The following is a 23,763-nucleotide window of genomic DNA, read 5'->3' on the forward strand; positions in this document are numbered from 1 at the left end:
ATATATATATATATATATATATACATATATATATATATATATATACATATATATATCTTACTGCTTCTTCCTTTGCTGTTCTGTTTGATAAGTCCTGTTGCCTTGTGGACCAAAATTATTTTAATTTTTTTTAATTATCTATATGTGCATTATGGGTTATCAATTAGTTTGTTTTCTCTACTGACTAAGAGGCCAGAGTAAAAGATCATGATTAATTCTAAACTGTATTGTATCTTTCATGATATTTCATCGTATGCCATTCACGTATTGTTAATGTTAGCAACACAATTCAGCTATTCGATAACGCCACCTCGCAAAAATTTCTTTCACTTACGTTTTTGTTCATAATTTTCCTTATGTGAGAAAGGAGAAAATTTGGAGTCGTAGAAACAATTTTCGAAAACGCGAGAGAAAATATTAATGTCATTTCTTGAATTTAATGAAAACGAAGAATCATTGCTTTTCAAAGGACGATTAAACTGTATCTGATCATTTCCGAATCGACGGTGAGCTATTGGGCTTTCCGAGTCTGCAAGGGCCACGATTTCACCCGTTTTTATATGGTTTTTCGACTTAATAGGAATCTTGAAAGCTTTCGTAATGTTCCGTCAAGCGATGTTCCCAGGATTCGAAATCAACGGATTTTGGACTACTGGGTTAGAACTGTTTTTATTTATGGTGAGAACTAATTGGTTCATAAAATGATCAATGGTTATAAATATGGAGTTATAAATGTTGCGCCTTATGGCCTTAGAATTCTTAGCGGAAATTTTTGGCTTTGAAATCCTCAGCGGAATTTGTTTGATATAAAATATATCACCACCAGTGAGGTAACAGAGGCTGGAAGCCTTTTCAACAACGTACGAAGAAACCATTACCGTAATACTGAACAATGTATCCAGAGGCAACTGAGTGACCCTATACCAGTCCCAGGAGTCGTCCTTAGAGCCCTAATATATCCTCGCTGGAAAGTAGCCCCTTTCTTGTAACACAAGGGGAACTCTTAATACCAGATGGATGGCATAACAACACCCTCTTCGTGTCACACAACTAGATCTCTGGTGCCAGATGGAGGGCTTCCAACGGTTCTCCCTGAGGAGTACTTTCCGTGCTGTACCTGGCTGTGGTAGAATAGAAACCTTTTTTGAAAACTATCGGAAACCTCTCATCTGTGCCAGGTACCATGACGAGATTTTTATAACACGGCCTTCACAGCCTGTAAAAACTCGTTCCATACATTTATCGTCGAATAAACAAGAACCAAGAAATTCTATTTCTAGACACAATAATTAAATAAATGAAGGTGGTTGTTCCATTTCCACATAGTACGAAAAGCCTATAAATATAAGAAAGGGCCTAAATGTAAGATGAATGTCCCCGGAAAAAATACAGGAGTTTCGTTAGCAGGTCACTATTTTATGCCTATGGTAGCGTTCTATTCTCGATAGAATCTGCCATGAAGTGAATAATCGTTGACAAAATTAAATACATTCCATAGGGGTGAAAGGACAGAAACCCCATATGAGGGGGAGACTGAGGAAGTTCCAAATCTATCTCGGGAGAAGAATTGAAAGCTTCCAATATATCACAGGATGAGCTAATGCACCCCCTACGAATACAAGGCCCAACATATCCAAAAGATAATGCAGACCAGGAGGTAGATTTTACGAGATTTTGTCTCCCATATTCATGACAGCCGAAGTGGTGAAAGAACAACCATCTCCCAACGGAAGTGAAAGCAACCAAGACTAGTGTGGTGCTTAAAATGATATTACCCGTGATAAAAATACATGTCTCTGAATCCTCCTTTATTGGTCATATTGCATTAAAGCCCAAAATCAGGAACCCCTTTTCAACATGACATTGAGCGACAGGAAGAACTCATAGAAGACAAACTGATGCACATAGCAACAGTTATTGAATGAAAAACTGTAGTCGAAGAATGTCTATATGTCCAGACTTCATCTATGGTCATTGAAGCCGTTTCTACCAGTACACTGCAAGACAAATGCCTCAGATATGTTCCTAGTTTTGTATGCTATTTTTATCACCACACTGACTAGTGCAGATTAGTGATGGTAGGAGACATCAGTCTAATCAGTCAGCAAACCAACCGAGTATGGGTGGCCCTAATTAGTATTGCTTTGCTGATCATGGTGATACACACATCCTATCCCCATGCTAAGATATCCCCACTCAGAACGATATGTATACATATATATATATATATATATATATATATATGTATATATATATATATATATATATATATATATATAAATTCATTATTTCTCAGATCGTTTGTTTATTTCTTTATTTACTTTCTTCACTGAGCTATTTTTCCTTGTTGAAGCCATTGGGCTTATAGCATCTTGCTTTTTCAAATAGAATTATAGCTTAGCGAGTAATTATGATTAAATATATATATATATATATATATATATATATATATATATGTATATATATGTATATGTATATATATGTATGTATGCATATATATATATATATATATATATATATATATATATATTCAAATAAGCCATATATTTTTACTACATTAATGTCTGGATTCTCTTAACGACCTCGGGATCAGATCCCCAGGCGAAATCACTATATATATATATATATATATATATATATATATATATATATATATATATATATATATATATATATATATATATATATATGTATGTATGTATGTATATATATATATATTCAAATAAGCCATATATTTTTACTACATTAATGTCTGGATTCTCTTAACGACCTCGGGATCAGAGCCCCAGGCGAAATCACACAAAGACAAGAGCTTGTGACCGGCCGGGAATCGAACCCTGGTCCGGCAAGCTTGTATAGACCAGGGTTCGATTCCCGGCCGGACACAAGCCCTTGTCTTTGTGTGATTTCACCTGGGTCTCTGATCCCGAGGTCGTTAGGAGAATCCAGACATTAATGTAGCAAAAATATATGGTTTATTTGAATATGAAAAACACGTCTAAATGTGCAAAAATTTATCATAAATATATATAAACAAATATATATATATATATATATATATATATAGTACAGTTGGTAGAGGGGGTCTGCGTGCACCCCCCGGAAATCAATTTCTAATTGGTGTCTTCCTATGGGGAAAAATGTGTAGAAAACGGTTTGCTATGTTAAAAATTTGAAATATTGTCCCACGTGCCTTTTTTATGCAAATTAAGCCGCCATTACATGAAAATACTAAAATCGCTATAACTCCGCCAATACAACAGATAACTGCAAAAATAAGGTGTCTAGACCCAGGTTTTGAGGGTCTAGCATCAATATAAGACCAGTCTCATAGTGACCACATGTGTTCCTGACATGTAAGATATGCAAATTAGTGCCGCCATTACTGAAAAACCTATTTTTACCATATCTTTGCAAATGTTATAGCAATCGTGAAGAACGTGTTGCCTGTACTCGTATTTTAAGGGTGAAAGAACATCATAAGACCAGTCGTTTTTTCATCACAAGTGTCATTTGCACATTAAGAAGAAAAAAAAATTAAGATATAGATGCTTCTGGAAATCATCTAAATGTTCCCTGTCATCACAAGCTTCAATCATCATCGCTTTCATCGCTGTCGAAGTCAAATGAATCTGTTTCTTCGTCTTCGCAATTATCTTCTGCTTCCTCCTGATCATCAATAGTTTCAAGGAGATCAACTAGTGAGGTAGGTAGTACTGGACCACATGACCACAATGGTTCCAGCATACCTTCTTCTGTCTTTATCCATCCCTGGCCCTCGTCGTAGGGGTTTGGCTTTTCACAAATGGGTTCGTTAGCTCGTTTGTACAAACAAACCCGGTGGTTCACACGCTGGACATGGGGCTTCAATGCTGAAAGACATGGAGGGAGGCGAGCAAAGTCCACCTTAGATTTCAATGTTAATTTTTCATTTTCTCCTACCATCTTTCGAAGCATCTTAGATCGGACGGCATCCACAGACAAATCACGACTTTGGCTGTACATCAAGCAAGTGAATTGTTCTAACTGGTTCAACATTAGGCCATTTATGCTCCAGTCATTCTCAAGTTCTCTGAACACCTTGTGGAATCTCGGGTTCTTCTCAAGCTTTTTTAGTGGACCGACCTTCCCTTTTCCTTTGAAAGCACTGGTACAATCCTCCCCAGTGAAGACATAGAAGCCAAGAAGGGTAGCACAGTAGTCCTCCCCTAATGATTGTGCAAGCTCAGATACATTGATGAGCTGACGTTGCTTTCCTGATCCTGTATCAAGGTACACAGTCAGTTTGATAGCATGGGCATGGTAGAGTAGAATCACGAAGATATCCGTGTCAGGGGTTCTAACCACAGCATTCTTGTAACCAAGAGCAGCAGCATGATGTAGGTACAACACCACTCTCGTATCTGTCTCTTCCTGGTTACTGTATATAGTGGGCATCTCAAGCACCTCGACCTGAAACAAAAAAGGTCAATGAGCATATTTTGGATTAACATGTAAATGAATGTAGTCATCCTAAAAATAAAGGTGCAATTTCACATACCTTGCCTTCTTTGGAAACGAACTGATGAGCTCTCCCCTCGACAATCAGTACTGCCATCTCGGTTCTCTCCAGTCTAGATGCCGCCTGTTGGCCACTCCATACCTGCAGCATGAGTTGACAGAGCTGCTTCTTGTTGTCGTCATTTGCAAGGAACACCTTGAAGTCGTATGGCTTTCTTGTTGCTGGTCCGGCAAGAATGATCCTCTCTGAGCTGCCACGTCGAAGTCTTTCCTGAGCTTTGATGGATCCCGGAAAATAGCTGTCAGTTGAGAACAAGAAATGTTTTTTGGCAATCATCTGGTCAAGTATCTGAAGGCAGATCTCCCCACAGGTCGGGGGCAAGTTAGAAAGGACATGGAGAAGTGCCATTCCATCCTGGATGAATAGGGCATCCTTTGGATAAGGCAGCTCATCTTGGTTGAACTCTTCCATCAGGTAGTGCAGAATGGTGGCTTTGTTGGTCTTCGCAAAAAATCCATCTGATGTTCCAATACTTGGAGGCACTGGCATCAGGCTGTACTTCATGAGTTCATCCAAGTCAATTGGTTCATCTAGGCACTGTGACTTCACAAGGAGAAGGAATGCAACATTGCTTTGCTCCTGATACTGTATGACCTGAAATAACAATATATATTATAATTTTATATTGTAATACAGATTGTACAAAAGTCCCTTAACAATACATAACTTGCTCAATGAAATATAAACTTACCTTTCCTTGCGATGATGTGAGCTTGATCTTCTTGTTGCATGCCTCCATGGTCTTGAGTTTCTTCCTTTTGATTGGGTCGAAGAAGCTTCCTTGGTGGCCGCTCTGCAAACGTGTAATAAAGTCAGCCTTTGCAGCTTTTCCTACAGCGTCAGCTTCCAGCACATCCCTCTCAACATCCTTGGATGTAGGAGAACCAGAGGCTAAGGAGTAGAGCCTGTCCTTATCTGGGATTGTGAATGGATTCGTGAAGTTTCTGACAGCAGTGATGACTCTTTGAACAGCTTTCTCACTCTTCTTTATCTCTGCCTTCTCAAGCTCGCGATGCCTCCCAGCCCTTGGGCAGTCAGGATCGTCAAGAAGGCAAGCCATTTCAAGGGTCTTTTCATGAAACTGGGCCCGCGTGGAAGTTGTGCGACACCACCTCTGGTATGCCCCAAATTGACTGTACAGTCCAGCAAAGCCACCTGAAAAGTATAAAACCAAGTTTTCATCTGTGTACATGTATCAATATGATAATTGTCTATGCCATTCAATGAACCAGGTACTATACCTGATGATTTGGCGAACCGCATGAATGTTTCCTCCATAGTTTTGTCAACTGCACTGAGTGCCTGTAGAATATTACTGCGAAGAAGCAGAGCAGCGTTTTGGTATTTGTCTTTGCTACCAAGCGTGTAAGCTTGTGCTAAAGCATCGTTAACCGAAATATTGGAATTGTACACAAGCCAAAATGAAATTGCATCAAGTTTGTCATGATCAACCTTCAGAAAGGACACATGCTCCTTGATTGAATCATTTTGTAGACGTTTCAGGAGTTTCTCTGAGCGGTAGTTTTCATTCTCCTGCCCATTGCGTTTCAGTTCTTCAATATAGAGCAAGCGCAATGATGTTAGACGCAGGACTTCATTCCGTTGGATGACATGAGTTCGAATGTGCTCCCGTACAAAATTCAGTGCCTTCTCATAAGCGGCCGAAATCTTCGCGTGTTCAGTACGCTTTGGGTCATTTGCTCTGTTAACCCCGCGTTCAAAGTTAGCAAATGCGGTGTGGAATGATCTCAAACATGATGGGTGATGTTTTGCTTCTACAGCAAAGAGGTCTACATTTTTCACACGTCTATGAAGCCGAAACATGCCCATTTTTTCAGCTCTCGATTCAATTTGTTCCCATGCATTTTCCTTGTTTCTCCAAGATGAGAAATGGACAGGTCGTACAGTTTTTCGATCAGCACCTTTGATCTCTACTTTCTCACAAAAAATGCACTCCTCTGAAAAGACAGGTCCAGTTGAATGTCTACGAGGTGAATGCAATAGCGAGGTGGATGCCTGTGGTTCCTCAGTTGTCTTATTTTCTATAAGATGCAGATTGCCAGAGAACCGCTGATAACACTGACGGTGATACCCATTATTTTCAAGGTCCTCGGGGACAGTCTCAGGAATCTGGTCGCATACAGACTGCATACGATAGGGAGATGCATGTGGCTGACAGAGCCGCAGGTCCCGGATTTCATGAAGGTGCTTTAGTTTATCAAATGCAGTTCCTTTGATTCTACTGAGTGGGGTAAAAGGCCCATGATCAGAGATGGATAACACATGAAGCATGCATACAGGTGCAGGTGAAGCAGGCTTTTTGCTCAGGCTGGTGCGTTCAGTGCTGGCAGATTCAGCATTCCTTCGCTTTGGCATGATGGCGAACTTATACCAAAACTATTACTCTGAAATGAGAAGTATAGGCCTATAACCAACATGATGAAGTGTTTTGAAATATTACTACCAATGACACTAAGTCATGCAAGTAATTGCATTAATTGTCTTATCAAATAGAGCTTGAGAGATTATATAAACACCTTTTACCTATCTGACTATAAGCAGACTAAATTATGATAAACCTAGAAAAGATAAACCTAGAATGATTCATAAATTGCTGAAAAACACACTGCTTCATCCAATATAAATGACACGGATTCAATGAATCACATCCTCTCCTATTCAGTAAAGTGTTGCCACCTATGATGAAATGATAAAAAATATTTCACTGCTTAATAAACACTAATTGGTAAGTACCCTCAGAATCTCTCATTACCTGACTATATCTCATTATAATAAAACAAATAAGCAAAAGGCACATTCAAATATAGTCTAATAATAAACATCAACCCATAAAACAAGGGTACAGACAACACGTTCTTCACGATTGCTATAACATTTGCAAAGATATGGTAAAAATAGGTTTTTCAGTAATGGCGGCACTAATTTGCATATCTTACATGTCAGGAACACATGTGGTCACTATGAGACTGGTCTTATATTGATGCTAGACCCTCAAAACCTGGGTCTAGACACCTTATTTTTGCAGTTATCTGTTGCATTGGCGGAGTTATAGCGATTTTAGTATTTTCATGTAATGGCGGCTTAATTTGCATAAAATAGGCACGTGGGACAATATTTCAAATTTTTAACATAGAAAACTGTTTTCTACACATTTTTCCCCATAGGAAGACATCAATTAGAAATTGATTTCCGGGGGATGCACGCAGACCCCCTCTACCAACTAGACTATATATATATATATATATATATATATATATATATATATATATATATATATATATATATTATGTATGTATGTATGTATGTATATGTGTCTAACCGAGTTTGTAGAATATGATACTTTTATGTTTTGTTGAATTTTTAGTAAACAGAATATATTCAATTGTATACATTTCCTCACATATATTCCCACAATTTTACATAACCATACGAAGGGGGATTCAAGTACCTTGTCCAATAAAAACTGTTGATTTTTAAAAAAAGCGTCAAGTAGGGAGTAAACTATTTTTACCATGTAAACGTTAGGTTTTATTTTACCGTTATTGCTCACATGAATGTGAACTTTTGTTTGAGTGGTAAATAAAACTCATGATGTCTCCATCTTAATAAGAAAGATTAAATGAATAGGTTATAATTAAGCAATTTTTCCTTAGAGATAATGAAGATATCCAAGTATATTTTGTTTTAAAATATGTTTAGCTGGAATTTGATGACACAATTTTTTTAATCCTTTCTCTCTCTCTCTCTCTCTCTCTCTCTCTCTCTCTCTCTCTCTCTCTCTCTCTCTCTCTCTCTCTCTCTCTCTCTCATATATTTAATGCTTTTAGTGGTCAGTGTTTTAGTGATTTGCAGGAGGATTTGATTTTCTGTTATTTTCCATTTCCTGTCGTGCTTCTGCTTAAGGCTAAGGTTCATTTATATTAAATCGAAATGAATTGACAGAAAGGATATTCAATTCGAATTGAACGCGAATGCAAATTCCCTTTACATCAGAACAATATTGTGGATCAACGCTGAACAAATTGGAATTTGGTACTGAAAATGAATAACGTGAAAAGCCGTTGTTTAAAACAAAAGAATGGCATCATATTCCAGATAAATAGCAGAGGTTCGGCATTTCATAGTCATTTACCATTTTAGGTAAACGCTTCCACTTTGTGCGCGGTCGGTGTTATTACAGGCAATTTGACCGCGAACGTAAAAAAAAAAAAAAAAAAAAAAAAAAAAAAAAACTCTTGTGGCAATGCAACTTTTAAATTTGGATGTTCATAAATGTACATCATAATCGAAGGGATTAATGGAGGAAACCCGACCCTGTCTAATTTAGGTTTGTGGTATTCTCTTGGAAACGTCCCTGCCTGGCGATCTTTCGGGCTGGTGTTAGAGTCACGGTCCAGCTCAATAGATTTTTGTAGTCTGCAATTTCACCAAATTTTTGAGCTAAAGATGGAAAGTTTGGGGGAGCCTATAGGTCTATCTACTGAGTCATCAGCAGCCATTGCCTGACCCTCCCTAGTCCTAGATTGGGTGGAGAAGGGGCTTGGTTACTGATCATATTTATAGATAGTCAGTCTCTAGGATTGTCCTGCTAGAACATTGTCACCGTCTCTTGCCTCTGCCATTCATGAGCGAAACGAAAGAAGGAATTAATGCGAAAGAAGAATAAAAAAGGGGGAAGGAGGGTTATCTCGGTAGGAGGAAAACAACAAGGCCTAATGAGAATTAACAAGAATTTACAGACTATTTATCGATTGGTAGATTAATTTTCGTTGGAAAACATATAAGAGGAAATCTGGGATTGCTGGATCCGATTGGGTCTGTTTTAGAAATGAGAGAGAGAGTTATGTCCTATTTCTTTTCGTCTTTCTGTTTCCGAGATGCCATTTGATGTATAGATGTTTCATCTTTGCGCCAACAAATCTCAAAGGTATCAGCGGACGATTTATTTTGCATTACGTTAATGTTAAATTTTGTTTTTTCTTTGAAATCACCCGATAAAGTGATAAAGTAATTTTAAGATTTATCTATGTGATGTCTTGGCCCATCGAGCTATCTGGAATCGGTTTATTAATGTACTGATTCGCTTCAAGCTAATATCATGCTTTATCTTTCTGTATTGGATATCAGTTAATCCAGTCATCAGTGTAATTAGAGTAGTAGATTATCTGTACTTCATCAGAGCATTTCGAAAATGCGGAGTCACCCGGTTTAATTTAAGAAAACTGAAACTTTATTTGATGTATCGTTCTTAGTAAACATCTACACTTTATACTCCCGTACTAACCCAATCTAAGGCTCCGTGTCCTTACTCATTTCCATTTGGGGCGATTTTAACCTATACATTTTTGGTAAATTGACTTGAGGCATGAGTGAATGGTGCACTTATGAAATTGTACATACATTGTAGCCCCGGTGAATCTGTTCAATACTCGTACTCTCGAGGGTTAAAAAGCCACTTTATTTTCTAAGGATGAACCTGGATTAATGAATTTTTATAATCCAGCACTCTCTGGTATATCCTGGTAATAAGAAACGGTGTTGGAGCCTATGCTTTAAGAACCCCAAAATAAAAGAACAGCGGGATAGGAAAGAAAGCGTCATGTGTGCATATTTAAATAAAGCAGTCTTTATGCCAAAATGAACACTTGCTCCTAGAATATACGCTTTTTGTACGTTTTGCGAAAAATTTTCTTTTCATTGTTTGATAAATGAATATTTATATGACCTAGAATGGCATAAGTACGATGTTTTTGAGAATTCGAGAATAAAATGTCTTTATATTAGTGGCTTAACACAGCAAGAAACTGAACGTGTTATGTTCTAGTTACTGCTTAGATACAATACTACTAAAGAGAAACTCTTTCATTTTTAGTTATCACCTATAAGTATACTTCATGTTTTAATTAGTGCTAAAAGATCATCATTATTTTTTAATTATTCTTTTAAAACCGCCCTTTTATTTTAGTGGATACAAAAAAACAACCATTCCATTCAAGTTGCTGCTCAAAAACAACATTTTACTTAAAATTCTGTTTAAAAGCGGAACCTTCTGTTTTAATTACAGCAAAAGAACAATTTTTCTATTCTCATTACTACCTACAAACAATCGTTTATTAGTCATTACTTAAAAGCATCCCTTCAATTTTATTTTCTGCTAAAAACATCCCTTCAATTTTATTTTCTGCTAAAAACATCCCTTCAATTTTAGTTTCAACTCAAAACATCCTTCAATTTTAGTTTCTATTCGAAACATCCTTCAATTTTAGTTTCTATTCAAAACATCCCTTCAATGTTATTTTCTGCTAAAAACATCCCTTCAATTTTAGATTCTATTCAAAACATCCGTCAATATTAGTTTCTATTCAAAACATCCCTTCAATTTTATTTTCTGCTAAAAACATCCCTTCAATTTTAGTTTCTACTCAAAACATAATTCAATTTTAGTTTCTATTCAAAACATCCCTTCAATTTTAGTTCTTGCTAAAAACATCCCTTCAAATTTAGTTTCCACTCAAAACATCCTTCAATTTTAGTTTCTATTCAAAACATCCTTTAATTTTAGTTTCTATTCAAAACATCCTTCAATTTTAGTTTCTATTCAAAACATCCCTTCAATGTTATTTTCTGCTAACAACATCCCTTCAATTTTAGTTTCTACTCAAAACATCCTTCAATTTTAGTTTCTATTCAAAACATCCTTCAATTTTAGTTTCTATTCAAAACATCCTTAAATTTTAGTTTCTATTTAAAACATCCCTTCAATTTTAGTTTCTGCTTAAAACATCCCTTCAATTTTAGTTTTTACTCAAAACATCCTTCAATTTTAGTTTCTACTCAAAACATCCTTCAATTTTAGTTTCTATTCAAAACATCCCTTCAATTTTATTTTCTGCTAAAAACATCCCTTCAGTTTTAGTTTCTGCTTAAAAATAAAAAATCCCTTCAATTTTAGTTTATGCTTAAAACATCCCTTCAATTTTAGCTTCTGCTAAAAACATCCCTTCAGTTTTAGTTTCTGCTTAAAAAAAAAATACCTTCAATTTTAGTTTCTGCTTAAAAACAACCCCTATATTTAAATCACTGCTTAAAAACAATCCCTCTATTTGAAACAGTGCTAAGAAACTACCCCCGTTACTGCTGCAACTACATCCGATACTGCTGAAATCTATTAAAAGGTTTTCTCGAAAGAAACGGAAACCGCAGTGACCACTTTCCATGTGATGAGAAGTTTCGTCACACCTTAAGGGGAGGCCAAAATGATTTCCTCACGTCTGTGTATATCTTCATCAACCTTCAATCCCCAGATGAATTAAGATGAAGGATTTGAAGGCGGGAAGGGAATGAAGAACCCAGAGAAAAAGAGTTGACGTTATTTTCAAATTATTTTAGATTATAGAGAAAAAAAGGAAGAAATTTGTTATGGCTGAGCTTTAATGAATATGCAAATACAGGCTTGCGAGCATTGCACATTTGCATAAATTTTTCAAGGTGCGACGCAATATCGTTGCCAAGATAAGATGTGAATTTATACGGTGTGAATATTCTGAAATATAGTTTTGGAACTAGATTTCATTCATATTCATGGAACATTATTCACTATCTATCTATATATTTATTTATCTACACATACACACACACACACACACATATATATATATATATATATATATATATATATATATATATATATATATATATATATATATATATATATATACTATATATATATATATATATATATATATATATATATATATATATATATATATTTCAAATAAGCCATATATATTAATACATTAAAGTCTGGATTCTCTTAACGACCTCGGGATCAGAGCCCAAGGCGGAACCACCCAATGACTATGATATCATGTACATATGCATACGCAATTAGAAATTTAGTTAGTTTCAAAACTATATTTACTTCCGATTTATAGAGGATTATTCATTACTTATCTATCAATATGTCTCTCCACAGATGTATATATATATATATATATATATATATATATATATATATATATATATATATATATATGAGATGAAATATCACTGGAAAGAGAAGGGATTAATGAGGTAGAATCATTAAAGTATTTAGGAACTGTGATCTCCGATACAGGGTCTTTAAAATTGCAGTTTAATAAATGATTAAAAAAAGGCAAATCAGATAGTGGCTAGATGAGTAAAATTTGGAAATCAAAGCTCCGGAAATTGCATATAAAAATCAGACTATACATCAGTTTAGTGAGATCGGTGTTACTATATGGACATAAGTCGTAGTATGACAATGAAACAATCTCCAATAGTTTTTGTAGATTTGAGAGCAGAGCATTCAGAAGGATATTGGGAGTTGAATGGCAGAACAGGATTAGGATTGAAACAATGGAGAGATTACTCAAGTGCCATATGCAGATGAGATGATGATGAGGGGTAGATGGAGATGGTTTGGGCATGCTCTACGCTCTCCCCAAGAGAGATTAATTCACCAAACTTTCAACTGGGCTCTACAAGGCACTAGTAGAGTTTGAAGACCCAGACCTACATGCCTGAGGACTAAGAAGCGTGAATTAGAAGATGGTGAGTGAAAAAGTATTGAATTGAAAGCTCAAGATAGAGACGACTGGCAAAATCTCACCGAGGTCCTTTGCGTCAATAGGAGTAAGAGGAGATGAAACATATATATATATATATATATATATATATATATATATATATATATATATATATATATATATGTGTGTACATATATATATATATGTATATATATATATATATATATATATATATATATATATATACATATATATATATATATATATATATATGTATATATATATATATATATATATATATATATATATATATATATATATATATATAGATCTTTTATTTACATTTGTAGAGAAACATTGATAAATAAATAATGAATGATCCTTCATATATTTGAAGTTAATCCAATTTTGAAAATAACGATATTTTTTATTGTCTATGCATGTGTATATATATATATATATATATATATATATATATATATATACTATTTATTTATTTATTTATTCATTCATTCATTTATTGCCTAATAACAATCAGTACAAAAAGGAGAATTTCAACATGCGGAGCAGTAATGAGAAACACGACTAACCTTTGAGCTGAAAAAAACTACATTTTTGGCTAAGGATGCAAATGAAACCTCTCGCAATATAAGACTGGTGCATTTTCGACGGGGACCCACTTTCAGATTTAAATCGTATTCGAGAGGCAATTTCAGGTCAGAAGTCAAATAGAGCATTAGGAAATGAAGACATCTTCGTTCGTAAGTCAAGGAAATATACGCCAATTGAAATATACATGATATGAAATATACATGAGTTGAATCATGATTCGCCAGGTGGTGAGATGCAAAGGGGAATTGATAACTCTTGACTTTTTTTTTTCTTTTTTTTATAGAGATTCTTAGTTTGTTTTAGAAGGATTTGTATCATTGCTACTTTATTACGTTTTGTTATCCTATCACCTGTATAATAAAGAGCAACTGTTTAGCTATATATATACATATATATATATATATATATATATATATATATATATAGATGTATATATGTGTGTATATACATAGATATATATATGTATATATATACATATATATATATATATATATATATATATATATATATATATATATATATATATATATATATATATTTATATATATATATATGTATGTATGTATATATGTATATATGTATATATGATATATATATTTATATATATATATATATATATATATATATATATATATATATATATATATATATATATATATCTTTCTGGTCACGTCTTCGATATCAGGATGCCAGAGAACTTCAAATGATTCATTCATTCATTCTGGTCAAGCTCATCTCTTCCCACCCCTTAGGCAGTGAGGGAAAGAGTAGTCATACATCGGTGAGAGGGGGTTGCATCTGCATGTGTGTGGGTATCTATCTAAATATGTAGCCGTCATTTTTTACGGAGTGCATACACTAGTAATTTCTATTCATCAAAGAACTAAATGCCATATTTTCTTGAATTTTAAAAATATCCTCTAGTATTTATTTCATATTCGTGTTTCCCAAAAGTTTACAAACGCCACCCATGAATCGAGATGAGAGGTTTCATCGATTCACAACCCCTTGCCCTCTCCCCCCCCCCTCCCCTTCTCGGCACCATGATGGTATTAACATTAACACTGAGGAAAGGAAAAGAAAAACAAATGCCAACTCATAGTAATCCACGCAAGGCCTTTCCCAGCATCACATTCTCGTAAAGTCAGACTCTTAGGTGCATATTTCGTATGTAAACACTTGCTCGTACCCCTCTCACTATCCCTCACTCCCCCGTAAAGCGTGCACACGGTCCCCCCCCCCCCCCCCCCCCCTTCCTCCTCTTGCCATGCACACCCACTTCCATTCTTAGGCGAGCATCTCTTCATGACGGTAAAGTGAATTCTCACAGAGATTTCCTGCTCTCTCTCTCTCTCTCTCTCTCTCTCTCTCTCTCTCTCTCTCTCTCTCTCTCTCTCTCTCTCTCTTTTCCGTGTTTCTTTTAGAATTTTCCATGTGAAAGATGTACACATAAATACATTGATATGGACCTACATATATCATTGTTCTTTTAACATAACTACCTCTAATAGAGATTAAATTGTGAAATTGCACTAAAAGTTTTCAACATTGATACATTAAAAGATTTCCAAAAACGGCCAGTATTAGCCTACTTGCCAAGGTAGTACTGATGGTTGATATGAATTGCCAGAGTGGCAGTGGCCGTAAGTGTTACTTGCCGAAGTAACATTGGCCGTTAATGCTAATGACTGGAGTAGCAGTGTCCGTAATTGTTACTTGCGAAGTAGCAGCAGTGGCCGTTAATGTTACATGCCAGAGTGGTATTGGACGTAAAGGCTACTTACCAAAGTAGCAGGGGCCTTTAATGTTGCTTTTCGCATTAGTAATAAATGTTACTTACCGGAGTAGCAGAGGCTGTTAATGCTGCTTGCCAGAGTAGCAGTGGCACTTAATGCTACTTTCTGGATTAGAAGTGGCCGTTAATGCTGCTTGCCAAAATATCAGTGGCTGTATATGCTACTTGCTGAAGTAGCTGTGGTTGTTGATGCTTCTTGCCATAGTAGCAGTGGCCATAAATGCTATTCACCAGAGTGGCTGTGGCTGTTAATGCTGCTTTCCGGTGTAGCAGTGTCCCTAAATGGTACTTGCCGGAGTAGCTGTTATCATTGATGCTACTTGCCCGAGTTGCAGTGGCCGCTGATGTTGCTTTCTGGAGAAGCAATTGCCCTAAATGGTACTTGCCTTAGTAGTAGTGCCCGTTGAGGCTTCTTGGAGTGGCAGTGACCATAAATGTAACTTTCCGGAGTATCCGTAGCCGTTCATGCTGCTTGCCAGGGTCGCAGTGGCCTTAGATAGTATTTGCCGAAGTAGTAGTGGCCGTTGATACTGCTTGAGGCAGTGGCAGTAGCCGTAATGGGTACTTACTAGAGATGTTGAAGTGGTTGTAAATGGTACTTGCTGAAGTATCAGTTGTCGTTGATCCTGTTTTCCTGAGTGGCAATGGCTGTAAATGGAACAATTCCTGTTGAAGCTGCTTGCCGGAGTGTAATTGCCCATAAATGGTACTTGCCAGAGTAGCAGTTCCTATTGATGCTGCTAGCTGGAGTAGCAGTGGCCATAAACACTACTTCGTTGAGTAGCAGCGGCAGTAAAAACTACTTGCTGAAGTAGGAGTGGCCATTGATGCTTATTGCCGGAGTGTCAGTGGCCGTTAATGGTATTTTCTGGAGTAGCATTGGCCGTTGATGCTGCTTGCTGTAATTTAAGTAGCCGTAGATGGTACTTACCGGAGTAGCTGTGGCCGTTGGTGCTACTTGCCCGAAAGGCAGTGGCCGTAAATGCTAGTATGTCTGAGTAGCAGTGGCCATTAATGCTTCTTGCCGGAAGAGCAGTGGCCATGAATGGTACTTACTGGAGTAACAGTGGCCATTGATGCTGCTTGCCGGAGTGACAGTGGCCATAAATTGTACTTGGTTGAGTAGCAGTGGCCACTGGTGCAGCTATCCAGAGCGGCAGTGACCGTGAATGGTAATTGCTGGAAAATCTGTGGCCATTGATGCTGCTCTCTTGAGTGATAGTGGCCGTAAATGACACTTGCCAGAGTAGCAGTGGCTGTTGATGCTGCATGCCAGAGTACCAAAGGACGTAAATGGTGATTGCCAGAGTAGTTATGGCTTTTGGTGCTGCCTGCCATAGTGGTAGTGGCCATAAGTGGCAATTGCTGGAGAAGTGGTGACCATTAATGCTTCTTGCCGGAAAGGCGTTAGCCATAAATGGTACTTGCCCCAGTAGAACTGGCCATTGATGCTGCTTGTTGGAGTGGCATTGGCCGTAAATACTCCTTGCCGAAGTAACAGTGGCCGTAAATACTACTTACCAGAGTAGTGTTGGCCGTTGATGCTTATTGCCGGAGTGTCAGGGGCTGTAAATGGTTCTTGGAGGAATACCAGTACCCGTTGATGCTGCTTGGCGTAGTGCCAGTGCCCGTAAATGCTTCTTGTCTGAGTAGCAGTGGCCACTGATGCTACTTGCCATAGTGTCAGTGGCCGTAAATTGTACTTACCGGAATAGTAGTGGACTTAGATGCTTCTTACAGGAGGGGAAGTGGACGTAAATGCAACTTGCCGGAGTAGCAGGAGCGGTTGATGCTGCTTGTCTTAGTGGCAGTAGCCGTAAATGGTACTTGCCAGAGTAGCAGTGGCCTCTGATGTTTTTTGCTGGGGTTGAAGTGATCGTAAATGGTACTTGCCAGAGTATCAGTTGTCATTGATGTGGCTTTCCGGAGTGATAGGGGCCATAAATGGTACTTGCTTGAGTGGCAGTGGCCGTTGATGGTGCTTACCAGAGTGAAATTGTCCATAAATGGTACTTTCCGGAATAGCAGTTTTCGTTGATGATGCTTGCCAAAGTGACAGTGTCCGTAGTTGCTACTTGCCGAAGTAGCAGTGGCATTTGATACTGGTTGCAGGCAGGATTAATAGAGTACAGAGCTAGACCGTCCCATCGTTGCTGCGCATATTTCTGACGTGATTGGTAGCAGGATTAATAGAGAAAACCAAAACAAAGAAATTAAGGGTCACTATGGGAAGTGCTTGCCCACACCTATCCTCTTTCACGACCTTGTGTGAGAGAAGTCCCCTTAAATTTTCCAAGTACTATTATAGTGTCTCCCATGGTAAAAATAGTTAAGAACCTCATGTTTTGTTTTTATTTCATCCATATTTTATGAGCCTTAACTATCATCAGCAATCCAAATAATTCAAAATTAAAACATGATAAGAAAATTATTTTTAAATTTCATACTGTATGATGAAAATATGCAAGCAAAAAAGAGAGCAAGTACAATTTATTAAATCTTTATTATAAAACTGGCTTTTTATTAGTTTTGTATATTTACTCTTTTGTTTAGGACTCTTTTCCTAAAGAAGGGGTATCGCACAAATAGGGTAATAACCTAACTGGGTAAATTTGCATACTGATGTATGTAAGAAATTAAGGTTTCCGTAACTTCTTTGCCAGGTTTCAGTGACTTCTTTCCATGGTAGCAAATAGAAAGATCTGCATCTATACACAGAACAATTGAAGCCATTGTCTCGGTTGGTCATTGAAGTAAAACAACTGACCAGATAAAGAGCACCTTAAACCAGTGTGAGACAGTTTCCTTGTTCTTCTCTCTAGTACGGTCAAATACAGACGTATAAATTCTTTTTACCTGAACTTCAGATGGTGCAGCCAAGTGACGTCATGCACGAATTTGTCTTATTTTGGTCCGAAGCGGTCTAATTTTGTACTCTTTTAATCCAGGTTGCAGGGTGGCAGTGGTCGCAAATGGTAACTGCCGTAGTAGCAGTGGCAATTGGTGCTGCTTACCAGAGTGGCAGTGTCTGTAAAAACTTCTTGCCAGAGTAGCAGTGGCCATTGATGCTGCTTGTAAAGTAGTGTGTCAGTGGCCGTAAATGGTACTTACTGAAGTAGCAGTGGCCGTTGATGCTGCTTGCCAAAGCTACAGTGGCCGTAAATGGAACTTTCCAGAGTAGCAGTGGCCGTTAAGGCTGCTTACCGGAGCAGTAGCGTTCGCTGATGCTCCTTGTCTGAGTAGCAGTGACTGTTGATGCTACTTGCCAGACCAGCAACAGCCGTTCATGATACTTACTGGAATGGAAGTGGCCGTTGATGCTATTTGTTGCAGCAGCAATGGCTGTTGATTTCACTTGTTGGACCAGCAGCTGTTGTTCATGCTAGAGCAGCAGTGTCTGTCGATGCTACTTGTTGGAGCAGCAGCTGCCGTACATGCTAGTGCAGCAGTGTCTGTCGATGCTACTTTCCGGATTAGCAGCAGCATTTCATTCTACTTGCCCGAGTAGCAGGGGCTATTGATGCTACTTGCCACTGCAGCAACGCCCGTTCATACTTCTGTACTTGCCCCTGCAGTAAAGCCCATTCATACTACTGTACTTGCCTCAGCAGCAGTGGCTGTTAATGCTACTTAATGGAGCAGTAGCAGCCATTCATACTACTTGCCAGAGAAGAATTGGTTGATGATGTTCCTTGCCGGAGCAGCAGTGGCTGTTCATTCTACTTATCGGAGTAGCAGTGGCCGTTGATGCTACTTGCCAGAGCAGCAGTGCCGTTTATGCTACTTACATGAGCACCAGTGGCCGTTGATACTTCTTGCCCGAGCAGCAGTGGTTGGTAATGCTACTTGACGGAGCAGGAGTGGCCGTTGATGCTACTTTCCAGAGCATCAGTGGCCATTAGCAGCAGTGGCTGTTAATGCTACTTGATGGAGCAGTAGCAGCCATTCATACTACTTGCCAGAGAAGAATTGGTTGATGATGTTCCTTGCCTGAGCAGCAGCGGCTGTCTATACTAACTTGCTGGAGCAGCAGTGTTTGTTAATGCTACTCGCCTGAGCAGCAGCGCCTGTTGATGCTACTTGCCAAAATAGCAGTGGTGGTTAATCCTACTTGCTCAAGCAGCAGTGGCCGTTGATGCTACCTGCTACCTATCGAAGATAAAGCTCCTTGCCGAATTAGCAGCGGCTGTTAATGCTTCTTGCCAAAGCAACAGCAACCGTTAATGCTCCTTTCCTAAGCAGCAGTGCCCGTTAGTGCTGCTTGCCAAAGCAGCGATGTCTGTTAATCTTGCCGGCTGAAGCAGCAGCACCCGTTTGTGCTGCTTGCCGAAGCAGCGACGTCCGTAAATCCTGCCTACTGAAGTAGCACCACCGGTTTGTGCTGCTTACCGAAGCAGCGACGTCCATTGGTGCAGCTGCTTGCCGAAGCAGCAACGTCCGTTAATCTTGCCAGTTAAGGCAGCAGCACCAGTTTGTGCTGTTTGCTGAAGCAGCGACGTCCGTTAATCTTGCCTGCTGAAACAGCAGCACTCGTTTGTGCTGCTTGCCGAAGCAGCGACGTCCGTTAATCTTACCTGCTGAAGCAGCAGCACCCATTTGTGCTGTTTGTCGAAGCAGCGATGTCCGTTAATCTTGCCTGCTGAAGCAGCAGCACACGTTTGTGCTGCTTGCCGAAGCAACGACGTCCGTTTATCTTCCCTGCTGAAGCAGCAGTACCCATTTGTGCTGTTAATGCTGCCCGCCAAAGCAGCAGCTGCCGTTATTACTGCTTACTGAAGCATCAGCGGCTGTGAATGCTACCATCTGAAGCAGCAGCAGCTCTTAGTGCTTCTTGCAGAAGCAGCAGCGGCCAATAATGCTGCCTGCTGAAGGAGCAGCAGCCGTTTGTTCTTGCCATAGCAGCAGCGACCATTAATGCTTCTTGCCGAAGCAGCAGCAGTCGTTTGTGATGCTTGCGGAAGCAGCAGCGGCCGTTACTGCTGCTTGCCGAGGCTGCAATGGCCTTTAATGCTGCCTGCCGATGCAGCAGCGGCCATCAACGTTACTCACCAAAGCAGTAGCAGCTGTCAGTATTGCATTCGAAAGTAGTAATGGTCGTTAATATTACTTGCCAAATGAGTAGTGGGTTTTAAGAAAAAGGACTCTTCTAAGGTGTAAGACTAAAATTTGTTGCGACTTCTAAAGAAATTTCGTCAACATTAACCTATTTTTTTTTAGTTTAATTAACACAGGTTTAAATATTTTCGTTGGTTTAAGCCGGTACATTGTTTTATAATAATGCCCATTGTTAGGAAGATTTTCTTGTGAAGACAACTGCACTCTTTTTAAGTATACTTGTATGTGTTCATAATACATTTGCTTACAAAGATCTCCCATGTAAATAAGAGGATGATTTTCTACCATAGAGTCCTTTGAGATGCCTGTATGGTTGTGTGTAATCTGGGTGGGTAGTCATCGTTTCCTGCCGGTGGCTCGGTATTTCAGTAATAAGGTCTTTTATATAGTTGTATGTTCCTTGATTGGTAATGAGTTCTTTTATATGGTTTTCTGTTATTTGAAGTGTTTGATTTTAGAGCTAGTGAGGCGGTTCTTGGAAGTACAGTATATCTTCCTAATTATATACTTATGATAAATCTTATTCCTTTCTATTGATTAAATATTGCAAATAGGCCGAAGATGACAGAAGTTATGTCGAGAGCTACCAAATAAAGAAGATGATAGCAGCATTGACCATTTTATTTTTACTTAAATATGATATGTTATTGTTGTTGTAATTTTTTGTTGTTGGTCTTGTTTTTCCCTTGTATGGTTATCCCCTTCAACAAACGACAGAAGAGAGAATTAAGGCGTTAAATTCACTGAATGGAAAAGGATTTATTTTTCAGGACAAAATTGAGACAGGTAGGGGAATTGATTGATAAAAATGGGAGCTTTCCGGGTCAAGGAAAAAGATATAATTAATTTAAGTGGATATGACCCGGAAGGAATATCATTTGTTGAACAGAGTAAAGGTAAGCCTTTCATTCAAGTGGGGCTGGGGAAAGTAGACGGTGTTTTTATTTTAACAAAAAAAAAAAAAGGTAAGTTCTGTGTGAAAGAGACACTAATACCACTGGTGAAAGTATCGTATAACAAGAAAGGAAACTATTAGAAGACAGAAAGAGGAGAATTACGAAACATGTGATAAAAAAAGGAAAATAATAATACTTTACAAAGAGAGCAAAGGAACAAAATAAAGTTAGTATTTTATTAGAAGAAATAAAAAAAAATTCTTATCCTTTATTATCTTAAATTTCACATACTAAGCAAAAGACCATCAGGCCTTTTTTGTAGGAAACAATAATTTTTGAACGTTTAATAACAAAGTAGAACCAAGTGTTTTGGGTCATTTAGCTGGAGATAAAGAGATTGAACAATCTGGGGAAGGCATGGGAGTGCTTGCTCATTTGATAGGGATAATAGCGTTATAAACTGTTAAAAATTGCATTAAAAAAACGGCAAATGCGTGGCAACATTTATTCCAGGATTTTTACCGTTTTATAAAGGGATATGTTGACGTAAAGGAGTGATATTATGGTCACCAACGGGTAAAAGATGATAACAAAGTAAGGTAAAATTACGGTCGCCTGGATTTGATTGAAATACGGTTAAGAACAGTATATTTTTACCGAGAATTTCTGATCAAGATTACAGTTTTTTTTTTTTTTAAACAGCATATGACTTATTCTATGATAAAAGATGAGGAATCTAGGGACTTTGAGATGAGATAGTATACTAAGCCATTTATATGAAGGATAAGGATGGCCTTTGATAGAAAAAGGTTGAGTATGCTGGTGTATTAACAGACGAGCGTGAAGGATGCTAGGTTTAAACGTCGCTCATGAATGGCAACAGCATGGGACAGCGACAATGCCCCAGCAGGGCAATACCCTAGGCCTAGAGGCTTACCATATATACATATGACCAACGCTTAGCCCCCTCTCCATCCAAGCTAGGACGAGGGAGCGTCAGGCAACGGCTGCTGATGACTCATCAGATAGACCTATAGGCTATCCCAAACCACGCCCTCCATCCTTAGCTTATAAGGATTGTGAGGTTTCGAACACTACAAGAAACTATCGAGCTAGGGCGGGTCTCGGACCCCAGTACAGCGATTTGCCAGGCAGGGACGTTTCCAATAGGCTACCACAACAAACTGGTTTAGGATATAAGGGTTATGTGACCTTTGATGAGGATGCTAGATCCTTCAAAGAAAAGTTAGGGCACCTAGTAGAGGAGATCCGTATTTAGGATGCTGGACTCCGATGCTGAGAGATCAGGATGCTTGATCTTTGGCTAAAGATAGGTAAGGATAGAATTATCTTTGGCAAAGTAGATCGGTAAAGAACCTCAAACGGTCAAAATGAAGGAGAAGACCATTTTTATTTATCAAAAACGTCTAGGCATAATAGAGAGAGAGAGAGAGAGTGAGAGAGAGAGAGAGAGAGAGAGAGAGAGAGAGAGAGAGAGAGAGAGAGAGTAATCTCACTTTAAGGAAATTCAAATGTTTAGACTTGAAGAAGAAATAAAGGGGTGGTCTGTAATAAATTTTGAAAAGGAAACAAGCCTTCTATGAAGACAGGGTATTATCATAAAATGTATTAGATATAAAAATGGACAGTCCTAGAAATCATTTAAATCTGAATAAAACTTAACTTTGATTATCGTGAAGTGTGGCGGGATAATGTTAACAATATATTTTCTTCTCTCGTCTGCGGGTAGTGCCATCAGTACACTGTACGTATTACTATAGTCTTTGCAGCGTCCTTTGGCCTCTAACTGCACTCAGTGTTTAGCCCTCGTTTCCTGTGTCTTTTCTTCTATCCTCCTGAATGGCATCCCAAACCCCAGTGCCGAGCCATCAGGCCTAAATTCATGAGTCAAATACATCTTCCTCTATTAATGAAATTGGAAATGAAATTTCCAAGCAACAAAAGCTCACTCTGTCGAGTTTGAAATAAATTATGCAAATGAAGTAAGTTTTACCTCTCTGGTCAGAGGAGCCAAAAGTATTCATTTTGTTCACCTGTCTGGCTTTCGGCGGAATTACACGCGCGGAGCATCTCGGGCGGAAAATGGGATCCAAAACTGATTGGATGTTTGAGGAATTCATCATTTCGAAGTCTCGTGAAACCTTTTTTTTTTTTTTCTGAGTTCCCTATTGAGTTCTCAGGTCTGGGGTTTCT

General features: G+C 38.2%; 2 protein-coding genes across 2 annotated transcripts in view; one reads left to right on the plus strand and one right to left on the minus strand.

Moving 5' to 3' along the window:
* Positions 1 to 23,763, plus strand: part of LOC137616434 (acetylcholine receptor subunit alpha-like 1) — a 910,421-nt gene that overhangs the window by 750,471 nt on the left and 136,187 nt on the right. The window lies entirely within an intron of this gene.
* On the minus strand, positions 1,051 to 15,563 carry LOC137616741 (uncharacterized). The gene is made up of 5 exons (XM_068346742.1): positions 15,528 to 15,563; positions 5,803 to 6,013; positions 5,253 to 5,716; positions 4,753 to 5,155; positions 1,051 to 1,121 (listed from the first exon to the last, which is right to left on the minus strand). Exons 1-5 carry the CDS (start codon positions 15,561 to 15,563, stop codon positions 1,051 to 1,053), a joined length of 1,185 nt encoding a protein of 394 aa, XP_068202843.1.

The sequence above is a fragment of the Palaemon carinicauda genome, chromosome 22, assembly GCF_036898095.1.
Source record: "Palaemon carinicauda isolate YSFRI2023 chromosome 22, ASM3689809v2, whole genome shotgun sequence".
Taxonomy (NCBI): domain Eukaryota; kingdom Metazoa; phylum Arthropoda; class Malacostraca; order Decapoda; family Palaemonidae; genus Palaemon; species Palaemon carinicauda.